The following is a 22,054-nucleotide window of genomic DNA, read 5'->3' as shown; positions in this document are numbered from 1 at the left end:
CATCCTGTCGCCCACAGGACGTATGCGCAATTGCAATTGAATGCGAATGTTCCTCGGACGGATGAAGGACAGCGCTCGGCAGGCAACGCACATTAATACACAGCTGCGGGCCAAGTGGCGATACGAGTGGAAGCGCATTTTAATCAACCTAATCATAATCATATGACCATAACAGACATTTGGCCACAAATACTCAGAGATGTAACCCCATAATTTATACAGTTTTCTTTTCTTGTCGCTTGCGTTGTCTTGGGGCCGTTGTAATCAGCAGCAGAGTCGGCCAATACTAACCGCGTATTATGCAAAACCCAACAACCAACCCCCAACCCCAAGCCACGACCCCAACCCAAACCAAAACGTAGCGCCCAACACAGACACAGATACAGACAGAGAGACAGCCCCAGCCACAACCCAACAGCCCAACCACGCCCATGACAGCAGCCCTAGCATCCGATGGATGCAAAAGGGGTATAAAAGCCAGTTGGACAGAAGTTTTGCAAACATTTTGACACCGTTTGCGGACTCCGACAGAGTTTTGTGTTAGAATCCATATCCATACTTGCAATATTTAGGAAGTGAACGCGCAGCTTTCTAAGCTAAGGGCTCTCAGAATGGTAAGTAGATGGGGTGGATCGATCCACCATCGGGACCGAGATCTAGTGGGATGGGAACGGGATTGAAAGCTGCGGTTAGAGAACCCAGATCTATCCTATCGATTTAATGCTCGATCGTTTGCGGTTGAATGGAGATTGGGCTGGGGGATTGGCGTTAGTTTGTGTTTGTTTGTTTGTCTGTGTTTGTGCGGTGGTTGCCGCTTTGGCAATTATTTCTCAGAGCTGGCGTCGGCTGGACTGGATCTATTTTTAGATTTAGCTTCAATTACATCGCCACTAGAAACGAGTTTAGCCGCCAGAGCGCACCAGAGGAAAATCCATTGAATCGACCGTTTGGCTATTGAAAATGTTTTGAAAATGCTATTTATGCACAGGTCGCGGCTCTAAAGACATCAGTTATATCTAGATTTCTTAAGTGGCCATCCAGAGTCCGAGTCACGAACCGAGATGTGTCTGAAGAGATACACTTACGGTTCGCTATTCTCTCTCCTTACCCTGCATATCGTTTTCGGTCTGACCTTTGCGTTTCTCCAGAGCGCCGTGAAAGTGCTCCAACGTCCCGGCCCGGCCCGGCCCGACCCGGCTGGTATTTGGCATTTCCTTACAATGTGCCTAAGTACGAGTATTCTCTTTTATCATTTGCGTGTCCGCTGCCCATTTAGATCTGAAAGCGGCAATTAGCTCTGTCCGCCCCGGTCTCAGTCCCGCCTCTTGTCTTTCTTCGTTTGCGTTTCTCGTGCAGCTTAATCTCGTTCGTTCAAAGTCAATCTTCTGGGCTGCATTTCATAAGGTTGCATAAGCTGTATGCACAACAGCTTGTCCCAGGTACAGGTACAGCTACTTGATTGCCAATCGCATCGAACAGCTACCAGCTCCCAGTCCCGTTCTCAGGGCAAGTGTTCTATTCAGGGAGATACCATACCGACATCATTGAATCATACTTGTTCCATATTACAAGTTTGTTGACACCCCGCCATCGTATACGTAATATTTGTATTCCAAAAACGAAACCTGAATGTGCAATACATAAAAAAAGTAGTATATATTATATAAAGTGGCAGGGGAGGAGTGAAAAGTGGGGTGATGGATGACACACGAGCCGCGGGGCAGAGTGCGAGCGCAAGCGCACAATGATCGTAAATCTAATTGTGAACAAGCCTACATTGTTCGTGTATGGTACTCTGTAGGCATAGCTACTACTACAATTTATGTACATATATATATTGAGTCTCGATCTGTCGCTGGCTCTGCGGGTGCTGCGGGCGGACAGTCGGATGGACGGAACGGAACGGAACGGACAGAACGGAAACGGGCAATAATTTGCGACGCAAACGTTTTACACACGCTTTTACAGTGCATTTACGAGTACTTAAGAGTAGTACCATGAAGATCATGGAGATCTCCAGCGGGAGCTCGAATTCCTGCTGCTTCTGCACTTTTAGGAGTGTCGTGTGGGCGGACCTGCTGCCGCCCACATGGAGAGAGTTTCTTTTAGCTCGTGATGCTTCTGACGCGCTTCTTTTGCCTGAGCGCATGACTTACAGTGAAATTCTTCAATTTCAATTTCAGTTTCAATGAGTGCGCTCGTGTTTGTGTGTGTATGACACGGTAAGCCCAGCGTCAGTGGCCAGGGGCGTCGTCTGATCGCCGAGTGCAACGGCAGGGGGCTAAACACTGCGATAACCCAAGCAACGACCATGACTGCAGCTCTCGCTTTTGGATGGGGGACATGGATATGGATGGGGCCTTATCACCCCCTGGCTACTTCCTTTGTTCGTCTAAAGACCCCATTAGAGGCGCTTGTCTCCGCCTGCGAGTCTCGGGGAACGAAGCGGCGAGTGGGGGCCGGATTTGGGGCCGCATTGTCTGAGAGACACACATACAAAAGCAAACACGAAACAAAACGATATAAACCGCTGGCACATGCGTGCTTTTCGAGCAAGAAACGTTCTATATACAGGCGAGGGGTGATTCGAGAGTTCTTCCTTATGGAAACCAAACAATTTCAAGCTTAGGGTGCCAACTGCACCTTAAATTTGGGATATTTTCTGATCGCAGACTGCAATTGATTGCTAGGCTGCTGGGCATATTGTTCAATCAACCCTCGTCCCCTCACATATATGTATGGATGGCTGTATGTGACGATGTATCTGTGTGATGTGCATGGGCTCTGTCCGTCCGGCGCTCTGCCAGAACGGTCCCAGCATTTTGACATTTGAGTTTTGCAGTTAGTCTGCTTTCGCTTCTCATGCGGCTTGGGGTTTTTCCCATTTCTTTGGCTGCGGTGGAAAATCCTTTAACGTTCGGTGCACTTTTTCGCGATCCGATCGTATACGAATCTGAATCCGTGTCGTGCCCATTGCCTTGTCTACAGATATCGAATGATATATAGATTTAGCGCATATTTGTTTTGTGCAGGGTGAATATTTTGGAAAATTACCCAGAATCGCGTATGCATAGGGATATATCCAAATATATGTATGTGAATAATCGGTGCGAACGTGAGAATTGTGCGGCCCCTGCGACGCCAACGCCGACGCCGACGCCGACGCCGCTGCCACTGTCGCCGAGTGTCAATTATGTGGAAATATATTTACAAAGATATATGCAGACATATATATACATATATGTACGTACGTGTTTGTTAGTGTGTGTGGTGATTCCCTCCTGGCACTGAATGTCACTAAATGCGCCCGCCCGCCCCCACAACAGGCAGCTTCTTTATCGCGAGTGATAGAAAGAGAGAAAGAGTGCACGAGAGGAGGAGTGTGTAAGTGAGTGAGAGTGGTTTCGTCGCGCTCTGTGTCTATGAGTGTGAGTGTGGCTGTGGTGCGTGTAGATCTGTCGCGTCCCCCTTCCCCACCCCCCAACAATCATTCAACAAACAATTTTCATTCATTGCTCCCCCGCTCGGTCCAAGCGGCGATTCTGCTTTGCCTCTTCTCTGATCTGCTCTGATCTTCTCTGCTCTGCTCTGCTCTGTCCCCAAAGCCACGCACAAACCGACATCAGATAAGAGGAGAGAGAGAGAGAGGAAGAGAGGAAGAGAGCAAAAGAGAGCCACGCGGCGTGTGAACAAAAAGTGCTCTCGTCTCCGGCGACCATAGAACAGTGGGTTGCATAGATAGTGCCCGGGCCACGCCCCCCTATGACGCCTCTTAGGCGTTATCAGCGCACACATAAAGACCTGACCAAAATCCACACAAAATGGCGATGAACCCGAGTGCCAGAGAAACACCGCAGGCCTGAAACACTGAAACTGCCGTCGGTTCGGCTCCCACAAACCACCATCACCCCCACACCCGGGTGTCCGCCCCGGGAGGAGCGATAAGCAATCGAAAAGTTTGGAGCCCATAGCTCGCATCGAACCCGAAACAAGCGCCTAAGGTAAGCCGGTTAGACATTTGTTGCGCCCTTTCAAACGCCAAGACGGAAGCATTTAAAAGCCTATAGAGTCCATACCAATGGCCTCAAAAGTTCTATCCCTTAATCATCAAAGCGATCAGCTTTTGCTTAACCATTTACGAGTAACTCGGTAGGGAAATTCTATCAAAATCAACGTGCTAGAGCTTTATGTGGCATGAGAACAATATGCCTGTAAAGTGTATATATACTCCTCTTAAGCTTCGGCTTCCCCGATTCCAGCCTTTCTTCCATGTTTGCGTATATTTTTAGCGGTCTCACACCCTTTTTACAAGTTCAGTCTGTCTTACGCTCGGACCCTGCTCCCCGGACACCGGGGTTGGCCTGGCCTGGCCTGGCCCACTTTGAGGTTAATAACATCTCGGGTCTGGGTCTGAGGCCATGTACGATTAATTCGTAAATAGTCGCAGCCGGTGGCCCTGTCCCAGTCCCTGTCCCTGGCCCTGGCCCTGCATTATACGCGGTAGTACATACGTACCTCAACTCAAATGACAAACACAAATTTGTGTGAAAAGAAATTGTTACAAGGTCAATAGTTTGAGCGAACGAAGCGAACGTTGGGAGGAATATTTACGGGTCCATTTACAAGCGTTCCCCGCTTTCCCGATCCAGCACCTAGTTCCCCTAGACATTATATTTTTGTTCTCTTTTTGATTGTAAATATTCAGACGTGTTTATTTTTATTAGCGCATATTTGGTTGTAGTTGAAGTTGCCGACACGTCTCTGTGTGTGTGTTTGTGTGGGTGTGCGAGTCAAGATTCTGTGGCGGTGATTTCCGGTTCCGTTATTTAAATCTGTAATGGGTGTTCCACCACCACCACCACCACCACCACCAACACCACCAACACCAACACCACCACCATTCATTCAATTTACACTCATTGATCAGATCAGGTTCGTGGTGCGTGGGAAAGCATTGCTCTACCATTGATCGTTCTCTTAAAGCAGAGCAGGTCGTAGTATAAGAGATGGGAAGCGAAGCGAAGCCCACATTTCCTGTGGGAAATGTGTACTCTTATATGCATTTCTTTCGTAGCATCGTAGCATGACCTATCCCTCTAAAAACTTCCTGGAAAACTCATAAATACAGTCATTATATTTCTCAATCAAATTTCTTGTTGCATACCATTCGGAGCGTGGAATAGTTTGGATAGGAACTTTCCTAACCGGTTACGGTAGATATGAATATATCTATCTGCCTTTCCACTCTACTACCATACAGCTTACACTCACAAAGAGTATTAAATAGATCGTTGCATGTCTGCGACCTGTCGAGCAACTTGTATAACAACATTACCATATCTGGAATTACCATCATAATAAGTAATTCATTCATTTGAAAGGGCATACAAATATATGTCGGGAGAAAAACATCCCAGCCTGAGGAATCCCTTCAGACGAGTGCATACTACCTATGTATATTTGATCCATTCATCGGTTGCCTTTACTATATATATATGTACTTTCCTGGAATGACTCATCGTCGTTCAGAATAAGTACAAGTCCCCGCCCCCCATTGCTGGCTCTGAATTATGCAAATTACGCGACTAACCACTAACGACTAACGATTGACAACACAGGAGCGATAACTCAATATGGCAGTGACCAAATTGGGGCATTAATTGGATTCGGTTCTGTTTAATAATATTATTAGCGTCGCTTGAGGGGAATGTCCAGGGAATGGCGGCGGCCCTCGGGGCTGCGCAAATCAGATTAATCGAGAATCCAATGCAATCGTAATTGGATGACGAGTGACGATCTACTCTCGATCTACAGTACGGGGACATGTTAATGTTTGAATTGAGATTGAGACACGTGAAATGCGATTTTCTAATTGGGATGGAATCTTTTCTCTAGTTCGAAAAGGGTGTAAAGTGCAGGTACAGTTCCGGGTGGCACGGGAAGTCACGGGTCGAGTCACTGTTCGCCTGAGTTTTGGGCCAATTTTCCCACATGCCGCCAGTGAGACAATGGACTGCGATTGCTCTGCAATTACAGGTTGGAGATAATTGCGTTGATTAGCAATCGAATAAATAAATGATTAATAATGCAGAGGGGAAATCCCTTTCCCACAAACCCTCACCAGCAGGCGGAGAACAGTTACAAGTGAAAGAGAGCGCGCAGCAGCAGGCAAACGGATCACTTACACACACACACACACACGCGTGCACAGATGCTTGGGTCAGATACTTGTATCTGTGAGTCACTGAGAGCGCGGTATCTGTGTGTGTATCGACGCTGCCTCGCTCTGGTGGTGCTGCTGTTGCGGCTGTGGCTGCTGCTGCTGCGGCTGCTCTTTCTGCTTCTGGCTCGCTTATAATACAATGTTACCGCCGAACGCCTCGTAGTCCTTAAAGACGCAGCAACAAGTAAACATCGAATCGAGAGCCGCCGAACAGCTTGAACATTCAGATACAGATACAGTTTCCGAATACAATTCCGATTCCGATTCAGTTTCCGATTCCGATTCTCGCTGTAGTGGCAAAGTGCGGCGGCAATAAATAAGAATCAAGTGCCCATTGAGATACTTCTCTGCAGAGAAACAGAGAGAGATAGTGTAAGTGACAAAGTGGGGGAAAAGAGAGTGCAATCATCGTCAAGTTATACACACGTTCGTGCAACCTGTAGAACGCGTGCCGTGTTGGAGTACCATGCGGTGCCGGTCACCAAAAAATTGATTCTAAAAAACCACAAACAAACCACAGCCCCGAAATTACGAAAATGTAATAAAAGTTTTAATATTTAAACTGAAACTGAAACTCGATTTTGGAGCAGCTTTCAAGATTGCCAGCAATTAAAAAAAAATTACGACTAAATGTACAAAATAAAAAAGATCGAATTTAAACAAGTGTGTGGTGTGTGAGTGGAAAATAACCGCGCTAATTCGCGTTAAATGATGGAAAATTACAAAAATCGCTATGAACTTTATGCATTTATACCGATTAGCCAAGAGAGTGACCCATCGCTTAGGCCATCGAAAGACCCCATATCCCACGGGCCATACCAAGTACCAATTGCTTATCGGATCCGCTTTAATCTGTAATCTTGTGTGCTCAGGTCCATACTCAAACCGGCCGTTCGTCTGTCCGAGCGTCCGACTGTTGACCGAATTGCCATAAGGCTAAAAACGGGAACGGAACGGAGCTACCTGCTGCTGCTTCATCGTCATCTTTGCCGCCCTGGTCTTTCTCTCGCATATAGCCTCGCATATCAATGCTGGCCCTTGCTGCTCTGCTGCTGTTGTTGTTTTTGTTTGTTTCGCATTGATGTTGCCACCTTGCAACAGCAGCAGCAACACAAAGCCCACACAGACACACTTAACAGTCTTGTGTGTGAGTATCTGGAGTCTCGGACCTTTTTGTTTCATTCTGTTTGGTGTGTGGCGTTGTCAAGGGTGCGGCAGAACAACTTTCGTTGATATTCGATCGATATTGATCCGCAGATGATGTCATAAGTGATGCCACAGCACCGAAACAGGGACAAGGGTCCGCTGTGGCTGTTGCTGTTGCCGTTTTTTTTTTCTTTTGATCTTTGTTTTTTTTTTTGTTTTGACGGAATTTATTGGAATGTCTTGGACATTTCCTCGAAATCATCAAAATCGCCGGCGCGGCGTCTCTATTGCTGCGTCTCCTTCTCCTCCTCCCCTCACAATTGTGCGTATGCAACAGGAAATATATGTACATACATATAGTGTATGTTATGTGTATGTATTGCAGCACATAAATATCGATATATATATATGTACATATGTATATTCGATATGTGCATTTGTATGCTGGTATTTATTTATTTTTTGCGTGCAAACACTTCCGACATTTTAAATGCAGCAAACGAAGCGATCGGACCGGCTAAATAAATCAACATCAACAGCGGCAACAGCAACAGCAGCGGCAGCAGCGGCAGCGGCAACGGCAACGGCAACAACTACACTGCAGCATTGGCCACACAGCCGAAGTGGCAGTGTGTTGCGAGCCATATCAGCCGCCTCTCTGTCCTCTCCCTCCCCTCCCATTTGGCCATTCAATGCATATTAAATGATTTTAATCAACAAAAGTCGGCAACAGCAGCAGCAACATTAATAACAATAAATGACAATCAGCGATCGGGCGGCAGTATACCAAATGCCATTTAGCACATGAGCATCTGAGGTGCACATTTATTTATAATGCAAATGATCTTGAATTGGATCCGATCCCCTGTCGAACAGCGACTTTAATCGAATTAGTACATGAAAATCCAAAAAAATCGGAATGGAACTAATTTCTGGATATTCTGTAATATTTTAGATAAACCCCAAAACATCTGCGGCAAAAGCAACTTACTATAAATACAAATATAAAGAAAACTTAGTCCAAACAAAACTGTGTTACACACACACTGTACAAAGTACTTAAACAGCAAACAAACGCAAGTACTTAGCCAAACATTACACTCCAGCATTATACAATAATTGGAAAACCAAACAAACCAAACAAAAAGCAAACTCCGCGCTCTCAAAGAGATCTGAGACCCCAACCAACGAACAAACACGAACTCAAACTCAAACAATCATCGCAGACAGAGATTGTACTACGCAATGAAGAAGCTGTCACTAAATGTGAGTATCAATCGGGTTGACATATACATACGTATTACGTATACATACGTGTATGTGTGTCCACACAGATGGGGGTAATGAAATGCACTTTTCAAGTTCAGAAAAACGGAATACTGCAATTCTGGGAACGGGGAACGGGGAATCATGGGCAAGCGAGGGGACCGCGTGTCATGTTAATGAACTTGAAAAAAAAAGACAACCGTTCGGGAGGCAGGAGGCAGATCATAAGAGCAAGAGCCAGATCGTGATGATCGCAATGACGAAGTTGCCTCTCCTTCGATGACTGTTGAAGTTATTCTGGAACCGTTGTGAAACCGAAAGCAATTGGAAAAGTTGAGCTGAAAGAGCGGCACAGTCGATCAATTGGCAGGAAAATTGAATGGAGCCATCGCTCCAGATCACGCCATTGATTGGAGATTGGAGTCTGACAAATCAATGATTCGATGCCACAGCTGAAAGATGATCATAGTCCAGGCCATGCCTTTGCCATGGGTTGGAATGACGACCCATAAGTGGAGCATAGAACGAGTTAAGCGAAGACTCTTAGGAGAAGGATCTTGATTGGATCTTTGGCCAATGGGTCAATGGATTGACCTTCGCCTTTGCGGATGGCCAGAGGTCTGTGTGCGGCTGAAGTGGCTCTAATTGAATTCGGCGATAAATCACTGCCACGCGCCACCTCTGCCGCATCAAGCAGATCGCACGTCCAGATCCTCCTCCCTCCCCATCGGGCAGGCCGAGAGTGCCCGGCTAATTGAAAAGCAATTGTGGCCCGCACTCAGCTATGCTCGTATTTATGTGTGTGTGTCTTTGAGTGCGCGTGTGTGGGTGGCTGAGTGGATGCGCACTCTACGGATACCCAGCCGACTTTGATGTTGGCAATTCAAGAGGCTACTGCTGCTGCTGCTTCTGCTGCTTCTGCTGTGGCAGTCATTGCCCATATATCATACAATATGCACATGTTTTTTCGCCATGCATATAAATATATATATACATATGTATATTTTAAGAGGCTTACATATGTTTCGTATCTGCCAACTGTTCCCCGACTGTCATTTGGCTTATTTCCTGCAGTTCAATGCCCCAAAACTCAGTTTATGGTTTCGTTTGTACGAGTATGTTTATTTGTTTCTTTTTAATTTTGTACATGTTTGCCTTTGGCTGTGTCTTTGGGACCTTAACCTGTGATACCTTTAAAGAACATAGCAATAGATCAGTATTGAAGGAAAAGAAAAGTCAGTGCCATCCTTATATCCATACCAAATATTGAACGAAAGGGGTAATGAGGCCAAATGTTGGCCAAATTCTCGCTATCATGGCCAGCAGCAGGCAATTCGAATCGAAATTGGCTGATGCAACCATCGGCCACCGATAATCATTTTACGGCCTGTCTGCAAAATAAAATTAATTTTTCGCCTTTTATGGTCTGTGCCCCGCCGCCTGGGCCCTCTCCCAACTCGGTATTAAATGCGTTATATATAATTATTTTATGCTGAACAAATCAATTATTGTTGGCAATAAAGATCGTTAAATATTTAATGGGTTCTTATGTCAGCGGGCATATAAACTCGCATAAAACGCCATAATAAGCCATGAAAATGAACAAATAATTGACAAAATGCCATTAAAACTTCACAATAAACAATAACCACACATACGAGTATTAACGACAGCCGCGAAACGGGGGCCCGTCGAAGATAAACAGTGCGGTGTGGGGTCTCCGTCTCCACCGCGCGACAGGTTACCAAATAAGTATATATCCGATACCAATCCGAATCCCGATCTCGATCCCGATACCGCGATCGAGCCGGGAGAGCTGGAGCCGGGACATGTGTGTTTTGGGGCAACGGCCACATTTACAAATGTTAATGATTGATTTTGTGTCATGTAATCGACATAATAGGCTAAGCAGCAGGTGGCAGGTGCCAGAGCCAGAGCCAGAGGCTGGGGGAATACCTGGGGGTAAGGTGAACACAAACTAGTTTTCAGGCATTTATCCAATTTAATTGACGTCAAACAACCACTCGAAGCATCGTCACACACAATTTCTTCCGTCCTTGGCCGTACGGGGCAACAATGTTGCTGTTGCCATTGCTGTTGCTGTTAAAGCCGAGTTGTAAGTGACCTTATTGGAACTAAAAGAATTGGCCAATACTCGCACACACATACTCGTACGAGTAGTCGCATAGCTCAAACGGAATGCGAAAAAGCCCCAAAATCGAAAGATTCTCATGACTCTGTGGCATTTCTCGCATTCCTGGAATCCACGAGTCGTGTGCACAGCAATTGTGTTTCTATACTCTTCCAATGGGGTATTACAGTATCGGTCAGAAAATAGCAGCACAAAAAGGAAGGCATTATTCGACACAATAGAACTTTCTTTCAGGTGTCGGAAATAAATGAGTTTCGATTCTTTAGATATTAAAAGCTTATATTTCTTGATTTGCCATTGGATTTCTATATTCTTGGAGCCAAGGGAATCTCATGCTTCGGCTTTGCAGAGCCTCTTCTCCTTCAGCAGGGCTTGTGCGGCCACATTCTACATTAATTTATTGGTCATTCCGCATGTCTTCGCTTGGGGCTTCGTTGCAATTGATTCCTTTCTTCGAATCGGATTGGATCGGATCGGAGTGGCTCGCACTTTGCCTTTTTTTTGAAAGTGACTCATTTCCGCTGACGCTTGACAAATGTGGAATGGAATGAACATGATGTACATATTGTATGTATATGTATCACACTCGCACTCGCACTCATACCAATACTTGTATTTGCCAAACATTTTAGCCAAATCGTTAAAATATAGGTCGCCGCTTTTCCATTTTTGAGCTTTGGGCTTTTTTGTTTTCTTTTGACGTCAGGAAAATTAGCATGTGCAAAAATGCTGATGTTTCCATATCTAAGATACATCTTTGATCACTTATATCCTTATGCTTTTAATATCCTCTCGAAAAGCTTGTCATTTCCTTTTACTGTACGCTGATGCTCCACGATAATCAGCTTAAACACTGGAAATTACCGAGTGCATGTATGATTGTGAGTGAGTGCGGATTCCGTGAATTTGAAATCGAAATTCAGCCAAAAATAAACCACACCTTGCGGTCGGCCATCATCGGGAGATTGGCGGATCGGGAGATGGGAGACCGGGGAATGGGGAATGGGGGATCAGTGATCATCCCCCATTCCCCGCGGACAGATGAGGCAGGCAGGCAGGCAGGCATCCAGCTGCGTCGCGTAATGGCCCTATCGAGAGCTTCAGCGCACACGCTGGGTTACGTTTCATTAATTGCCCGCCAGTCGATTCGCGGATCCATAATATTCAAATTCGAATGCAATACCCCATAAAGAAGGCAAAAACTTAATTATGTGATTTATAAGATTTTCGATTTTATTTAAAACAAAGCGTCCAACCACAGCAACAACAACAACAACAATCGTATTGAAAATTGGCACAAAATCAGCAAAAATGCGATCAACATTTTTGTATTTGTTGTTGTTGTTGCTGTTGTTGTGGTTGCTGCTGTTGAATATTTTTCAAGTAATTTCCTCAATGGACTTGTTTATTTACTCGTACTTATACTCATACAATCGTACGAAATTCAGGCAGCACAGCACACAAATGCACTCTTGTATATCTTATGAGAGTGTGTGTAAGGAGAGTGAAACGTGTGACATGCTTCTGTGCGCCCGTGCCTCAAATGTCTGAATCTGCCGCTGCCCCTGCCCCTGCCACCGCCTCGGACTCATTGGAATCTACGCTCCGAAAGCCAGAGAGCCAGAGTTGGGGCTGTAGCTGATGTACATGTGTATGATAATATTCGAGTGCATTTGGAAAACAAACTGAAACCCGTTCGCCATGCTAAATTGTTTTGCTTTCAATTAAACTAATAAAATGCCAATTGCCATTCGCTGTATGTATGTATGTCGGTCTGTCTGTCAGAATGTTTGTGCCAAATGGTCGCCCAACTGGCTGGCACGACGGCGGCGACCACAACAGACCACAGCACAGCAGAGCACAGTAGACCGACCAACGTCGGCAATGTGGCAGTGGCTGAGGCAGCCAAGCGAATGCATTTCTTGATCGAATGTTTTTGCCATTACGTTAGCAAAACCGAGAGCTAGAAGAGCTAAACTAAGGCATAGGTCGATGGATGGAGAGTTGAAAGAGGAATTAGATTCAACTAGAACTGAGACAACGCGGCGTATGAGTGATGAAGGATGCTATGATGCCTATATCATTCGCTCTTGGAGAATATCCTAGTATATACTAATCTTGGTATTGATTGATTTTGTTCTATCATCAGTTTTATAGTATAATCATTGCTTAATGATCATTTTGTAGTGGAACTTATTGAACAAATTAATACAATGCACTCCCAAATGTATGCAATGGATTTTTGGGGATACACAGCCTCGTTATCATCAACTGATTATGCAACAGCAATTATAAAACAATTAAGAGTGGGAGGGAAGAGATTACCAAATGATAACCAAACAGATCATCATATAATAGTCATAAAAAGCAAGATACGCCTTTTCTACTTCTACTCATTCTACGCAGAAATACTATAAATATACATAGATCTCTCTATTTAAACTCCGACTAGAGTGGAATCTATTGCTCTGACACTCTGATGCACTCAGAAATTTCCATTTCCATTTGCCTCGACTAGTGGAAAATTTAGTTGTTGCTCTCTGATTAATTCACTTTTTGACGTGATCTGGCAGACATAGACAAAGATGGAGAGAGAGAGAGAGACAGAGGCAGAGTCACAGCAAGAGAGGTTGGCTGTGGTGGAAAAACTAGTTTGGCTATGGATCGTCAGCGTCATCGCTCCATATGTCATTGGGTATTCCGCCAGCGTTCTGCCACACACTCCCCAGGACAAGTGGACGCAGTGCAGTGGTGGTTTAACGGCTTTTGCGGCACAAACTGGAAGCCACAGTCGCCGCCACTCTGATCGGCTGATGAGCAAGCACCGGTTAGGCATTCGCATCACGTATACGCCTGGGTGTTCCACTGCCAAACGAGTCGCGTCTCGCTCTCCCCCGATCCCACACAGACACAGACACGCATTGGCATGTGCACTGCCAGACTCACTGTCGTCGCTGGCTCTCTTTGTGTCTGTGTGCCTCAGGCAGTGGCAGTATGCGGCGGTGGTGTGTGTGTGCGCCCGCCCGTCTGATAAGAGCATGAAGCAGCAGCAGCAGCAGCAGCTGCGATGGCAACTGTATGGCGACTGTGTGGCACAGCACCTCGACAACCTCAACAACCTCAACAACCGATGGCGATCTTCAGTGTTATTTTTGTTGGCAACACGAGTTGATTGCTCGCGCATGTCTCACTTTTTCTGACGCTTTTGGCTCTCGTTTCTCGCTCTTTGGTGTCGTGTCTCGTGTCTTGACTGACTTTTGTCACTTTGTTGTCGCTCTTCAAACATCTTTTGGGGACTCGAGTCTCGTGTTTGCCCAAGACTTAGCCCACCCGCCCGGACCAACTGAGAAGTGAACAACCGAGCGTGAACCAGCCGAGGGGCCAATTTCCTTCTGGCAGATGCCAATCTATTACGAAACCCTTCGCCATTAATCTCAATAATATCAATTGGATATACACACCCATACACACTCACACAGAGCCACACTTAAGTGCACTATCAATTGACTGGGAGCCATGCATCGCTCTGATATCTCCAGTAGTCGCGCTGGAAGCCATAGAAAGGCTCTGGATCAGCGCACTCGACAGCAGCAGCACCGCACTGCAACAGCACCAGCAGCATCAGTCAATGTGAGCGAAACAAAATGCATAGTCTAATGGGGGCTTAGGTTTAGGTTCAGGCTAAAAATCGTTAAGAATATAAGTCTGCAGACCCCACAAAAGATCTAGTGATCACATGCAGAATCTATAAAAGACCTCAACTTCCAGGTGCTTTTAGATCCCCAAGATAAGTTTGAATCAGTGCCTTTTCATGGAATCCCAGACTCATCGTTGTACGAGTATTATCTCTGCAGTATCTAAGCAAACTGATAGCCATGTTCCATGTGATCTCCAGCTAATATATTTCTTTGAAATTCGTAATGTGTGAATTAAGATTTGCAGGAGAAAGAAAGAGTTTACTAATAGCCGTAGAGGTTTCACGATTTTAGAAACGTTTTCTTCAGTGGATACTGGCTTCAACCGGCCAGAGTAGCTCTCATACAATATTACGCGTTTCTTTTCGCTGTTTTCCTGTTTTGCATTTTTCTGCCACACAGCACAGGCGATACCCAGAGATTTTTCATGAATAAATGAATATTAATTGAATATACTCGAGCATACCGCGAGTCTCGCCCCCCATGCAAATTGCTTCTTGGGGAGTGCAGGAGACTCTCCTGCATGTCCATCAAATTAACAGCAGCGTTTAGTGATCCACGCAGGCGCAACGGCCGCAACAGCAGCAGCAACAGCACTTGCCACTTGCTGGTGTGGTGTGCCACTTTGGTGGATTGGTGGTACCAAGCAGTCTCGCCATCGAATGTTTGCTGCCGTTGTTTTTGCGTTCCTAAGCACATTTTAGTTTCGCTGTAAAAAAGTGTCTTCATATGGCCATTGGCAAACTGTTGGCCCGCACGGGGGAGCACCGAGCGAGGGGCACAGCACTGAAGAGCAGCCACTGGGGGGGCTGGGGCTCTGGGGCTCTGGTTGGGGCTGGTAGTTTGCGTTTCGGCTTTCGGCGGCCTGCCATGCTTGCGTAGCCAAGCGTTACACAGACAGACAGAGAGACAGGCTATATCGCAATATATACATATATACGAGTATGTACCCACTCTCCTGAGCAGTACATATGTACTTATGGTGTGCATGTACAATGCACGCGTTTGTTTGGCCACAGTTTTGCAGGAATAGCATTGTCGCTGTCACTGTCGCTGTATATCTATCTGTATAAGCCGTATAAGCCATGGTATACACACATGAGTATATCTTCCGATAACACTTCTCGCATTCCAAGACAATTCTAAGGGGGTAAGCTGATAAGAAGTCCCCAAGCGACAGCCAGCTGGACTTGAATCTATTCTTTTAATAGAGCAAAATAATTAGGAATATGAATCGACTATAAGATGACCCCTAATGAGGGTTTATTCATACACAGTTCTAATATTAAACGAGTGCTAGAGTGGAGTTAATGTTGCAGGGCGTAAAGAAAACACTGTTGGTATTTCCAGTTGATCTCTTGGCTCTCTCTGGCTGTCTATTACAACGGATAACGATTCTTCATCTTCATCGAAACTTCAGTGCTGTTGGGCATTGTTAAAAAACGGTGTTTAGTAATGCTGGGAACATCCCCAGAGACCGCCTGAGACATATACCCTTCGCGGTGTGTGGTAGCCGGGTACTACAATAATTATAAACTATTGCGCAAAAAAGAATTCACAGTCCGTTTGTCTGTTATAATTGCCATTATTATTTTTGGCTCATGACTTCATTCAATGTCGCCTGGCCGGGGCAGAAACAAAAACATCGGATCGGCCACACCAGCACCAGCACCAGCAGCAGAACAGACCCAGGCAGCACAGCAATCAAATCAAAGTTGAATAGTGAACAATCAGACAACAATCAACAACATGGCAATTGAGAGCCAGAGGCGTGCGTGCGACTCGCTCCAATGATTCAGTTATATGTATACACATACATATACATACATACTTATAGTATATTCACGTACAGATTGAGTGTGGCATTTGAATAATGGGAAGAGTTGTATGTAAGGCACGGCACACTCTCGACTTGAATTGATACAAAGCGTCGGCCGACAAATAAAATCAATTGGCAGCTAATCAAAAGCCAAATGCAAACAAATTGCCAGCACAAGCTGCCAGCCATCCAGTGACGCTGACACAGACGTTGACGTAGACAGCGACAGCATCAGCGGCAGCATCAGCGACAGCAACAGCAACAGCGAAATCGACGATAACGATGATGATGATCGAAGACATGATCGAAGATCGATTAAGGCAATCGCGTTCGTTGGCTCCTTTTTGTGGTTTCTGTGGTCAACGATGAAGTCATTTATTTCATTCATTCATTCAACAGTGCCATTCAACAGCTCTCCTTCAACTTTCCCTTGCCCTACCCTTGATGGTCCCGCTGCTCCACCAACCGCCCTCCTGTTACATTATCTCTGACGCTGGTCGCATATCGATTATACAATTTATGCGGCCGGCAAAAGAGCGTTAAAAATAAATGCATGCACCGAAACCCAAACATGCCGCAGATGCCAATGATGCCATAAATCGTGCAACTTGAAGCCAATTAGCACTGTCCAAGTCGAACTGGAAATCGAACCCGATACGGTACGATACGCTCTGAACCCATGCCCATGCCACCGCGGAACAAACCACACAGTATGTACTGTGGAAATCCGACTACTGAAGAGCTTCCTCATGCCACAGCCCAGCTGTTGCACTTTACACGATGCGACACCAGCTCGCGCACACACTGCTGTGACGTACCGTACTCGTGCTCCCGCAAATAAAAAAAACGCGACACTTGGCCACAACTTGCACTTTTCACTGCCTTACACGTGCGCTCTTCCACAGCTGCTAATTAAGTCTATTGATTGCTCGAGATGAAAGCTGGAAATAGGGGGTAGCAGTTAAAGGTTAATTATGATGCCGGATCGAATTCATCTTCAGTGTTGATCGACAGCCTACTTTTAGGGGCTTGTAGGGGCTCCCAATTAATAGTCACTCGAAAATAGAGAAAAGACTCATTAAACGATCGAATCGTTGCTCGAGATACAAATATATGCATGTTTATACGTATATATGTATGTATGTTATTGGCTAGGCCATTTGGCAAGCGACTGATGAACTTTCTTAGAATTCCCATTCGCATTCCTCAATGCCCATATACCATATACCCATATACCCATTCCTATAAATCAAAAGCGAACTGAAAATGCGCTCAACTTAATTGAAGACATCAACAAGGCAATAAAAAATCAATTTTACTTAAGAACAAAACAGATTCCCAGATTCGACAGCCGAAGCATCTCGCGACTTGATTTTTTACTTGATACATATGTACATATATGCCATGTACATAAATGAGAATGAGCATGAGAAGTGCTCCTTTCATGTTGGGGCTGCTGCTGTTGCTGCTGCCAGAAATAGTCGTCGCAGCGTCGTGCTGTCTGGGTTTTCATTCAGCTTTTCCATCTTTCAATCGCCGGGTGCTGCGGAGCCTGCGTACACAAGAATTCCCCATATTTCATCACCAAACCAAACAAACAATTGGCTCAATGCGCAAATAAACAAATTTGTAATTTTAATCAAATTATTCAATAGTTTGGTATGCTCTCCTCCTTTTCCGACTTGTAATTGAGACTCTAGAGAACAAGAGTGACAGCAGAGAGAAGAGAGAGAGAGAGAGAGAGAGAGCCCGCAAATGAATAAAATATGCAAAGTAAACAAATTTTACGAGTATTTGGGGGCCTGTCTGTCCGTCATACGCAGCTGTGTGTGGAATGGGAATGTGAATGTAAATGTAAATGAATGGCCCTCTCTCCTTCGGGCAGCCGCCGAGCCACGAAACCACGAAACTTACATCATAAATAAAGCGAGCCGACAGATTGCAAATAATGCAATAAACATTGAAATTGTCTGGCTATTTATAGAGCTGTCCTACGATAAGATCGTCTGCAACTGCAATTGCACCTTTGCAGACAGAGCAGACAGAGAAGGGGTTTACGAGTATTTTTAGCCGCCAGTCGACTGTCAGGCGGTGTCTATTTATAGCGGCCAAGCGATGCCAATCGCTGCAGTTGCATGGGCTGGGGCCTGGCCCCGAGGCTGCCCTTGCCCCTGTCTTTTCTCTCTTTCTGTCCCTGTCCCTGTCCCTGTCTTCCAACACAAGTGGCGGCTCCGTTTCAAGGCTCGGCTTGGCCCATATCTGAATACCCAGATGGCCAAGAGGGCCTCTCGGCTAATTGAGGTCCCATTTTGCTGGTTGGTTTCTTGATCTACAAGTCAATATAAGTGGGAATCTATTTATAGTACATTTCCGGTTGGTTCTCGCCTGTTTGCTTATCCACCTCTCGATTCTGGTTGGCATTTGCAGATGTGTTCCCGCAACATAAAGATCTCGGTGGTGCTGTTTCTCGTCTTGATACCAATCTTCACAGCCTTGCCACACAACCACAATCTGTCGAAGCGCAGCAACTTCTTCGATCTGGAGTGCAAGGGGATCTTCAACAAGACCATGTTCTTTCGACTGGATCGCATCTGCGAGGACTGCTATCAGCTGTTCCGCGAGACGAGTATACATCGGTTATGCAAGTAAGTTAACGATCCCAAAATACCACCCATGTACCTATCGTATTATTAACACAACCCTGAAGCAGAGATCTCCCCAAAATAGCGGTCCGATCGATTTCGAATCCGATTTGCCTGAAACTGAAAGCATTTCAAGGCGAACGAAATGGAAAATACATTTTCTTGGAGTCGGATTTCAAAACTGGGGCAGAGACACCCTGACACAGATCAGATGGGAATCAGGGCAAAGAATGGTCCTTGGCTTAATGCCTTGATGCTGATGCTGATTGATCTATTCTAAACATTTTTTTTTGGAGGCCTTTCCTTTCCGATTCTGTTCTTTGACTTTCTCGACTTTCTACATCTGTGGTTCTTGTCTATTCGATGCAGGGCCAATTGTTTCGCCCACGAAACCTTCGGGGACTGCCTCAAGGTGCTGCTGATCGACGATGAAGAGATATCGCAGCTGCAGCACTCTATGAAAGTTATCAACGGATCGCCCTATCCCTTTCACAAGCCTATATTCAAATAGATTACTTATGTTTCTCCTTCCTTTCTGTTTCTGTTTCTATTTCTGTTTCCGTTTCCGTTTCTACTTATATTTCTATTTCCGTTTCTGCATCCGGTTCCGGTTTCGTTTTCCTGCTTTTATTTGACTTGAGTTTGCTTCAATTACCATTATGTTTCATTATGATTTTCGTGTTTAATTTTAGGAAAGACTGCTTTGATTCAAAATGGTTTGGCGAGTGCCTGAAAGTGCTGCTCATACCAGAAGAAGAGGTATCGAACTTGCAGCACTTTCTGAGGGTAGTGAACGGTTCGCCCATATCCTTCAACATGACGCCGGGCCAAACATAACTCTAAGATCCTGAACACCCCCACAGAGATCAAGAGCCCGAACAAAAACAAACAAATTTAATAATTTAAAACGCCCAAATTTAATTCGTACTTATTTATTACTGTAGGCCTTACAGTTTATACTATATGTGTTTTTTTAAAAACGAATTACTTTTATTAATTTATTGAGAACGTTATGCGTTTGTTGTAAGTACCATAAATCGTAGGGAAACCACCGCATGGAGATGGAGAGATGTAGAGATGTAGAGAAAGTAACGATAGAGAAAGAGAGAAGGAGTGGGTGGGTGGGTGGAAGAGACTCTACCGCCTGGAATCGAAGTATTTATCTATAAGTATTCCTAGCTTGTTTTATTATTATTATTATAATTAATATTATTGCGTTATGCGTTCTGTATATACAATAAACAAAAGATATCCATTGTTTTACATCCATGTAGAGTAGAATTATTATTTGTATTTTTGTATTTTACTGTAAAATCAGCATTTAATTTTACATCTTACACACGATAATCCGCGGAAACAAACCCCCTCCCCCTGAGAGTAAAAGAGAAGGCGCACACCTAACACACCAGACCGAAAGTATTTTGCAAATGTATTACAATTAATTTTGTAACGATTAAGCCCCTAATTAGAATAAATCAGAGAAGCGAGTGGAAATATACATATACATATGTATCTATATATGGGAATCTATATCCGCATATACCCAACACTTATCCGCACCCATACTAAACTACTAAACGCTTAGTCTTAACGCTAAAACGCAATTTGTGCAAAACACAAACAAAAAACCTTTGGTAAAAGCACACAAAAAAAATGAAGGAATACATTACAAATGTAGAAAAAAAAACGGAACGAAACATGTGAATGTAAAATAAACGAAATCATCATTCGCTGGCTATTGAGAGAGGAGAGCATCAAAATTGTGATAAATGAGAATTAGAAATGCGAAGCAGACCAGCCAGAAATCCCAGAACCAAACAGAAATCACAACCAGAACCAGAAAGAGAGCGGAACTGAGAACGAGAGAGAGACCATAGTCGGAGACGGCGAACTACGCGCGCGTTTTACACGCGACTAAAAACGCTCGCTTACCGTTTTTGTTTTGGTACGTTTTTATTTTATTTTCAATTAACTTTTGTTAAATTTTTGTTTTTGAGCTGTCGCCGTTTTGCATTTTTTTACATTTTCATATGCATACATCGGTTTGACGAAAGTTGACAATTTTTGACTTTTGAATTTTGGCTCACATTTTTTTGAGCGTGTCCAAAAATTCCCTTAAAATACCATCCATATCCGATATCTAATATGTCCACTGCTCTTTCCGGAACAGGCAAGAATGCTTCGGATCGCCCTTCTTCAACGCCTGCATAGAGGCTCTTCAGCTGCACGAGGAAATGGACAAATATAACGAATGGCGCGATACCCTTGGCCGAAAGTAAACGGGCTCTGGCACTGGCTTTGGCACTGGCACAAGCAGCTACTTAATTCTATAACCTAATCATACTATGTACTACTACTATACATCTAGCCACGAAAGTGGCAGAACCAGAATACGATACGGCACGAAACAATGGCATCAAGGAAACAAACGATCAAACGACCCGAGAAGATGACGAGAAATGTCTAAAAACTTGAAATACCTATCGATTAAGCGAGAGGAACAAAACAAAACCAAACAGAAATGTTGCAAAAAATATTAACTAAATATAACTACGACTATGAATACATATATATTGTATGCAAGTGGCGGAGAGTAGAAATTCGAATTCGTTTTGTTTTTCTTTTTTGGTTCTGGCCGATCCAGCCATCGATTCATCGATCCGTACAACAGTCTCGTGGAGCATTGAGTTTAGTTATTAGAGTATTATGATAGTTTCTTTTAGTTCTTCCATAGAAAAACCAGCAAAGCAAACGAACAAGTGAACAAACGAACAAGAATCAAAATGTCTGATGTAAATAAATTATTTGTCTTCTTTTTAAATAATTATATGCGTATGCACTTATTTATAATGCTTATATATTTTGTACATTTCCTTCATTTGGTAAGCTTAAGTTATTAACCTGTTACGGCAATGAGTTTTACGTTCTACCACCACGCGATAAACCTATACAATAGTAGACACTTTGTAAGAGTACCAGCAATCCCCAGAGAATCCACGCAATAGAATCTTAAAATTCAAATCAAATCCACTACACGACATAATTCGATGCGATTAAGCCTACCATTGCATATGCATAACTATTAATTAATTTAAACTTGTTTGGATCTAG

At 44.5% G+C, this 22,054-nt stretch overlaps 1 protein-coding gene across 9 annotated transcripts; it reads left to right on the top strand.

Annotated features, from left to right (window-relative positions):
• Positions 1-535: 535 nt before the first annotated feature.
• Positions 536-21,964, top strand: LOC6600846 (ion transport peptide). 9 transcript variants are annotated; one of them, XM_026985099.1, is made up of 4 exons: positions 6,455-6,595; positions 8,325-8,635; positions 18,729-18,946; positions 19,636-20,206. In XM_026985099.1, the coding sequence occupies exons 2-4, from the start codon at positions 8,615-8,617 to the stop codon at positions 19,778-19,780; spliced, it is 384 nt and encodes a 127-aa protein (XP_026840900.1). In that variant the 5' UTR covers positions 6,455-6,595; positions 8,325-8,614; the 3' UTR covers positions 19,781-20,206. The 9 variants fall into 9 exon arrangements, 8 of the variants coding, with proteins under 8 accessions (XP_026840901.1, XP_026840902.1, XP_026840900.1 ...); XM_026985100.1 differs by lacking the exons at positions 6,455-6,595; positions 8,325-8,635 and adding an exon at positions 536-614; XM_026985101.1 differs by lacking the exons at positions 6,455-6,595; positions 8,325-8,635 and adding an exon at positions 3,242-4,001.
• Positions 21,965-22,054: the final 90 nt, after the last annotated feature.

The sequence above is a fragment of the Drosophila persimilis genome, unplaced genomic scaffold, assembly GCF_003286085.1.
Source record: "Drosophila persimilis strain 14011-0111.01,24,50 unplaced genomic scaffold, DperRS2 tig00000002-arrow-pilon, whole genome shotgun sequence".
Classification (NCBI taxonomy): Eukaryota; Metazoa; Arthropoda; class Insecta; order Diptera; family Drosophilidae; genus Drosophila; species Drosophila persimilis.
This window is presented reverse-complemented; position numbering and strand designations above follow the sequence as displayed.